At 43.8% G+C, this 7,674-nt stretch overlaps 1 protein-coding gene across 1 annotated transcript; it reads right to left on the bottom strand.

Annotated features, from left to right (window-relative positions):
- Positions 1-575: 575 nt before the first annotated feature.
- Positions 576-7,266, bottom strand: C8H9orf40 (chromosome 8 C9orf40 homolog). Its single transcript, XM_070375761.1, has 2 exons — positions 6,632-7,266; positions 576-1,152 (listed from the first exon to the last, which is right to left on the bottom strand). Exons 1-2 carry the CDS (start codon positions 7,058-7,060, stop codon positions 994-996), a joined length of 588 nt encoding a protein of 195 aa, XP_070231862.1. The 5' UTR covers positions 7,061-7,266; the 3' UTR covers positions 576-993.
- Between the last annotated feature and the right edge of the window lie 408 nt (positions 7,267-7,674).

Below are 7,674 nucleotides of genomic sequence, written 5' to 3'. Positions count from 1 at the left end.
AAGGCAGTGCTTCAGCTCATTAGTTATCTCCTTTAAACAGGAAAACCTACTATTAGTCTACTGGTTCTCAAACCAGTCTGCACATTTGAGAAATGGGAGGAAGAACGATTGGTGCTTAAAAAAAATAGTTATACCCAAGCCCACCTCAGAACAATTATATGCGAATCTCTCAAGAGTGGGGCCCATACAAAATCTTTGAAAGTTGTATAAGTGTTGATGACTACGAGTCTAGATAATAAGCAATAAACACCATGTCCTCAAAGCAATTCAAAATCAAGAAATAACAATAAAAGCATAAAAAGAAATATAAATTTCTTCTTATCCTAGGAAAGGAGGAGAAGGAATCACCTGCTCAATTCTCTTTGTTCTTTATCCATTACTGATGGCCTACAGTCAAGTTTAACAAATCTTAACTACTGGAAGTTATACAAACATGCTACCCAAACTGAAATTCTCACTACTTTACATTTAGAAAGCTCTTTTAAAACTATACTAGGTTTCAGAAAGAACCCCATTTTAAGTTTGCACAGATGTTTAAGTCAGCTATTTGTTCAACAAAAAAAGAGTCAATGAAGTGTATTAGAAAGTATTTTATTAATAAGTTATTATAAAACAATATTCATTTCATGTACACAAATTAATTTTTTGGTGCAACAAGAGGAATATCTGAATGTTTCCCATCTATTTCTGTAACTGTCAAAATTACTTTTGTAAGACTGGTATCTTCAAATTTAGAACCTACACATACATTTTTCTTAAGAATGCACACATAAGTACTTCCCCTACAACTGCACTATATCCTTGACAAATCCCCATTGGGAGGTACAGTAGTGACTGCAGGCATTTATCTTTGAAACAACTTTTCCTCATTTTTCAGGTTTGGGAATGATATCACATCAAGTATGGAAAATAACTTTTTTCCTTAAGAATACATAAATTCACTTAGAGATGTCTCCACAAGTTGAGAAAAACCCACTTCTTTGGCTCCTTCTGTCAAGACTCCATATCAATCTCAGCCACTTCATTCTTGCCCTGCAGTGCTGTTTCTATCAGGTTGTCTTCGCTTACATCTTCAATGTCTGCCAGATCAATAGGTGGTAAAGGGTTCCTCCAGTACTGGAAGGTGTTATACTGCCAAAATTCTTCACTGAGCTTTAGTGAAAAGGAGAGAGATGAAAGCACATCAATGGTCTAGAAAAAGTTGAGGTTTTTCATGAAACCCATTTTTTGTTTTAAAACAAACTCACATAAGATTTTGCAGTCTTTAATTTTGTATCTTCAACAAATAAACTATTAATTCTGCCTAATCAAAGTACTTCATGGGCTCAAATCCATATTTTCATATTCATGAATTTGTGAAAGTATTTCTTGCTAGTAGTTTAAATTTAAAAGAATCTCCTCCAAGAGCTTCTCTTCCCAGAATTTCCTTCTATTTGTCAACCCAAAAATAATGCCTAAAGATGGTCTTAGAATTTTTTACCTTTCAATGAGGAAAACAATATAAAAAATACATAGACACATCTTAAAACTTACTTTTGGCCTCTGCCCTGAGGTTTGGAATTTTAATAGGTTGATTTTACATAGGCTAAAATATTTTGACAACCTTCTAAAAAATATTAGAATAAAAATATAGTAAATAACAAGAAAATCTGAAACTGATCATTTTATTAAACATACCATTTTGTTCAAGACATGACTTTTAACTCAATAAACCAAAACTGATAAATCCAAGTGAGTGCGAGTCCTTTAAAAATTCAACAGCTTATTCTTAAAGGCTATAAAACTGTTCCAAGTAACTATGAAGTTGATGTTCCAAAGAATTTCAAAATTGGCACAAAATTTCAAAAGCATCCGCTAAATATGTTGTGCATTGCTTATTGATTATATACAGATTTCCAAGGTGATCACTTTGAAGGTTAACACCTTTCCTCGATGGGTATCAATATATCTATATTTAGTATATTAAGTCGTGTCTGTACTTTAGGTTCATACTTGCTATAGCAGCAGTATCCAACAGAAATATAACAGAAGCCACATATATAATTTAAAATTTTCTGGTACCTTCAGTTAAAAAAAAAAAAAAGAGTAAAAGAAACATGTGAAATCAATCTTAAAATTTTACTTGATCTAGTAGAGCCAAAAACACCATCATTTCAAGATACAGTCAATATTTTTAAAAATTAATGTGATGTTTTACATTTTTCTTGTCATAGTAAAAGTTTAAAATCTGCCAGGTATTTTACACATCCAGCACTATTCAGCGGAGAAGGCAATGGCACCCCACTCCAGTACTCTTGCTTGGAAAATCCCATGGACGGAGGAGCCTGTTAGGCTGCAATCCATGGGCTCGCTAAGAGTCGGACACGACTGAGCGACTTCATTTTCACTTTTCACTTTCATGCATTGGAGAAGGAAATGGCAACCCACTCCAGTGTTCTTGCCTGGAGAATCCCAGGGACGGGGGAGCCTGGTGGGCTGCCGTCTATGGGGTCGCACAGAGTCGGACATGACTGAAGTGACTTAGCATAGCATAGCATAGCATAGCATAGCATAGCACTATTCAGACTAGCCGCATTTCAATGCTCAGTAGGCACATGTCGCTAGTTACTTAAATGGAGAGCACAGGACTTTTCAATAAGTTCATTCAGTGCCTTAGACACTAAGGCTTAGCGAATTAAGAATCCCTTGGGAATTTCTTAACGCTGGGATAAAAATCTAATAACCCAAACGATGCCAAGAAAAATTTCATTTTAATAAGTCAACGGTTAAAAACAATGACCTATTTCTCTGTCTTTTGGAAAAAATCTATTTTCCAAATTACCTACTTATAAAACACAAATCAAAAAAGATCCCTTAACAAGGTCAGTATAACCTACTAGCTAAGAGCACAAACTTTGCCCACAGGACAGGTCTGCATTTATGTGATAACTCCAACACCCATTAACTCTCATCTTGACTGAAGTCTATTTCATCACAGATAAAAAAAGACTCTGCGCTCTTGTGCGAATTACGGTCTAGCACTGTAACTGCCAAATATAGCTAGTTATTATATCCCAAGAAGCCGATAAACCTGTATCATTATGAACTAAAATCATGCCATTTCTGCTATTTTAAATATCAATTAATAACAGTAAAGGTCAGCACTGACAGAGTACTAAATCTGCATAAAGTGACTCTAACATGAGAAAATACATGAATACTCATTGAAGTAACACCTGGTTTTTAGTTCTCCAGTTAATACCTGAAACAATTCAATAAATACTCGAGATTCTAGGACAGAAAACAGGTACCATCATTCTGCCTAGATTTCATCCTTCGTATAGAAAGGACATATTTGAGGAAATTCTCCCTAAATGAGATCCCAAGGATAAAGATAGGGACTTAAGCTCTGAGAACAAGAGGAACAAGGAAGACATTTGCTGCAGGAACTGAAAAAGCTTTTTAACTTCTACATGTTTTTGCTATATCCTATTTTCCCTTGACTGTAACACTCTTAACACAAAAATCATGCATCTTTGGTGGCAGTGGGGAAAAAAAGCTGAAGAAAATTAAGTTTGCACAAAAGAGCAGGTCAAGGAAAAGGACCAAAAAAAGGAACATGAGGGTTCCTGTGGAAAGAGAACAGGGGACTAGTCTTTATGAAGAAATCCCTCAAAACAGGCTTGTTCTCTGCTTCAGGCTTATAGTGAGTCCAGGAAGCAGAAAACTTCTAGATGTAGTCACTGCTGTGGAAGATACAGGTTGCATCCAGGAGATTCTAAGCAGATGTCTGCTGTCAATTTACTAAAAAATTCCTTTGCCTACCTGCCATTTTCATTTCCCTTTTACCAATTTGTGGCATACTGCAGTCAGTATACTCTGGTAGGAAAGCCTAGGTATGGGTAGGGTAACAGAAACAGTCAAGTTCTCAGACTATACAGTACTTACCTCCATACCAAATAGGTCTGGATGACTATCATCCTAGCTTTTTGTTTTTTCAGGTTTTGCACATTGGTATGACATGATTTAACTGGAAATTGTAATTCTTTATTCTACTTTAAAACTAAGGGCTATCATTCAGTCTTAAGCTGACTTGAACATCTAAAAATAGTTTGAATTTAAAAGTCTAATTTAATTTCAAGAAAACCTGGGGTAGAAATGCTCATCATCATAATTATACCTAAAGGATAATTTCCGACGACCATGGAACAAGATCTTTCGAAACTACTCTATTTTATTGGCAAAGTATTTGATGTATAAGATATTTAGGACAATGGAGAAATGTGGGGCAGATGATATGATGTAGTGGTTGAAGAGAACTTGCTTAAGTCTCAGCTCTTCATTTACTTCTTCCACCTGCAAAGCTCCTGGTTCAACCCCTAAGTGCCAAAACACTGCCTGAATTCCTAAGATGAGACCAAAGCTGCCCAATAATACACAATGCCAGTCACAAACATTATTTAAAATTCTCTAATGGCCGTAATTGAGAGTCCCTTGGACTGCAAGGAGATCCAACCAGTCCATCCTAAAGGAAATCAATCCTGAATATTCATGAGAAGGGCTGATGCTGAAGCTGAAACTCCAAGACTTTGGTCACCTGATTCGAAGAACTGACATTTGAAAAGACCCTGATCCTGGGAAAGATTGAAGGCGAGAGAAGGGGATGACAGAGGATGAAATGGTTGGATGGCATTACCGACTCAATGGACATGAGTTTGAGTAAACTCTGGGAGTTAGTGATGGACAGGGAGGCCTGGCGTGCTGCAGTCCACGGGTCGCAAAGAGTTGGACACGACTGAGCGACTGAACTGAACGGCCATATTTTAAAAGTATATATTTTATTCAAGCCAGTATCTTCAAATGATTTCAATGTCCATTCAATATAAAATTTTTTGAAATCTTTGAAATCTAGTGTGTATTTTACACTTTGAGCACATTTCAGTTTGAACTAGTCACACCTCAGGTGTTATGTCATAATTCGAGTGGCTGCCACACCTAAGACAACAGATCTAGACATCTTAAGTGCCAATATGGGGCAGGCTCATTTCTCACGGAAGTGGAACTCTCCAAAGATCTTTATACATATACCTGATGTTAAGAACCAGATTAATTTTCTGATCCTTTTTCATAGGATCAGACTTAACACTGCATTCAGTTCAGTTCAATCGCTCAGTTGTGTCTGACTCTTTGCGACCCCATGAATTGCAGCACGCCAGGCGTTCCTGTCCATCACCAACTCCCAGAGTTCACTCAGACTCACGTCCCCCACATCCAAGGAGCGGTGGCTGCGCGGGCGCAGGAGGGCCTAGAGGAGCTATCCCACGTTGAAGGTCAGGAAGGGCGGCGGTGAGGAGATACCCCTTGTCCAAGGTAAGGAGCAGCGGCTGCGCTTTGCCGGAGCTGCTGTGAAGAGATACCCCACGCCCAAGGTAAGAGAAACCCAAGTAAGACGGTAGGTGTTGCAAGAGGCCATCAGAGGGCAGACACACTGAAACCATACTCACAGGAAACTAGTCAATCTAAGCACACTAGGATCACAGCCTTGTCCAACTCAATGAAACTGAGCCATGCCCGTGGGGCAACCCAAGATGGGCGGGCCATGGTGGAGAGATCTGACGGAACGTGGTCCACTGGAGAAGGGAATGGCAAACCACTTCAGTATTCTTGCCTTGAGAACCCCATGAACAGTATGAAAAGGCAAAATGATAGGATAGTGAAAGAGGAACTCCCCAGGTCAGTAGGTGCCCACCATGCTACTGGAGATCAGTGGAGAAATAACTCCAGAAAGAATGAAAGGATGGAGCCAAAGCAAAAACAATACCTAGCTGTGGATGTGACGTGATAGAAGCAAGGTCCGATGCTGTAAAGAGCAATATTGCATAGGAACCTGGAGTGTCAGGTCCATGAATCAAGGCCAATTAGAAGTGGTCAAACAAGAAATGGCAAGAGTGAATGTCGACATTCTAGGAATCAGCGAACTAAAATGGACTGGAATGGGTGAATTTAACACTATGTTAAGAATGCCTTTTCCCCGAAATACAGAGGCCCTTCCTCTCAACCAAAAGAGCTGTGCCATCCCTTAAAGGACGTCAAACTGGTGGCTACTACATTGGTCACCCTCTTTAGAAAGAAATCGATCACGAATTCCAGAAAACAATCATTGTTAGACCGAGACAGACGCAATACACCTTTCTCTGAACTTTGTAGTGGAGCTTAACTTATCGCGGTTCACGGTCAACGTCTTCACCAGGCTCTCTCGTCTGTCATGGCCCATGCCCCTGCTTCCCTCTTGGACAGCACAAGTGCTGAAGGTGCAAGGCCACGTGTATAACTCACCCAACGGTCTGTTTCCCTCTAGTTTAGCTTAGTGCTCTCTGCCCGTCGTAACGAACCAAGACGCTGCCCAAGGCCGGCTCTAGGGCCCTTGGTGTGTTGCTTGGGGGGCCGGGTAGAAGGGGGGTTGTCAATGTACATTCTTAAGGGGAGGACCCCAGCTTTTCATCTTGAGCGGGAGTGTCGTAACAAACACGACTTTAGAGGGGGACGACAGGTTCCTTCCCGGGACGCGCAGTGCCGGGGAAAGGGTGACCCTTTCTCCCCGACCCCGGCCCCCGCCCCTCGTCGGAGCGCCCAGCCCACCACCAGCCCCTACCTGGCGCGGTGCGGCCCCCCAGTCTCCCCGCTGGGGCTGTGCGCGCCCCGCCCCATCGTCGCCACCGCCTCTCGGGGGCCGGACACCCCGGGGCTCCACCCCCGGCCCGCGGGGCCGTACGGGCGGCTGCAGCAGCTGCGACTCGCTGGTCTCCAGGCCGCGGCCCTCACGCTCCGCGCCGCCCTGGGCGCCGGTATCCCCGTCGTCGCGGCGCTTGCTGGGCGAAACCGAAGGCTCAGTCATAGCCCCCGCGTCGATTTTACGCTTTCGGGGCAGCTCGGGGAAGCCGAGGGGCCGCCCGGGATAAGAGGCCCCCGGCGGCGGGATCCAGAGCGGCGGCGGCGGCGGCTCTTCAGGAAAGTCGCAGAGCAGGAGCCGCTTCCAAGGCACGTGGAACGTCAGCGGCTCGGCCGCACGGCGCTTGGCCATGGGCCCCGAAGTCTCGGGCGGAGCCCGCCTGGCGCGGGAGGCCGAATGCGGATACCTGTGGGGGCGGAAGGCGAGGGCGGAGCGCGCAGCGCGCGAGGGAAGCCGAGGACCGAGTCCAGGCAAGGCTGCCGCTGGAAAGGGCGGAGGGGGCGGGGCAGCCGATCCGGCCCACCTCGCGCGCGCAGCCCTCGCCGCCGCCGCCGCAGCCGCCGCCGAGGTGCTGCCGGACGTTAGGGAGCAACCGCGAGGCGGCGGAGATTCGAACCTGCGCACAAATGTGCGCGGGCGCACTCGCGCAAGCCAAGCCGAGCCGGTGGTTGGTGAAGGCTCGCGGAGCGAGCTCCCGAGCGCCCCCGCGGCCGGAAGTGCGCGCCCTGGGGCGAGGCGGGCTTATTAAAGGCCCAGTGGCCTTGCAGAGGTTTCAGAGTAGCTGTGTTGCTTTCCGATTGAAACTTGAAATGTTTGGCTTTTAAATTATGTGGGAAACGCAGCGTTCCTTGCTTGCTCTGCGCGGTGGTCAGAAGTGAGATTCCAAAGTCTTTCTTAGAGCAAAACTTTGTGTGTTGTCAAAGGACATGAGAGAATAACAACCTTATTTTTAATAGTTGATAAAA

This window comes from Bos mutus, chromosome 8 (genome assembly GCF_027580195.1).
Source record: "Bos mutus isolate GX-2022 chromosome 8, NWIPB_WYAK_1.1, whole genome shotgun sequence".
Classification (NCBI taxonomy): Eukaryota; Metazoa; Chordata; class Mammalia; order Artiodactyla; family Bovidae; genus Bos; species Bos mutus.
The sequence above is the reverse complement of the archived record's forward strand: the minus strand, read 5'-3'. Positions and strand labels throughout refer to the sequence as shown.

Excerpts from the sequence above, each read along its gene's own strand:
- C8H9orf40 (XM_070375761.1), bottom strand. The coding sequence starts at position 7,060 with ATGGCCAAGCGCCGTGCGGCCGAGCCGCTGACGTTCCACGTGCCTTGG. Across the intron at positions 1,153-6,631 it reads GGGGGGCCGCACCGCGCCAG|CTCAGTGAAGAATTTTGGCA; the intron begins GTAGGGGCTGGT and ends TTTTCACTAAAG.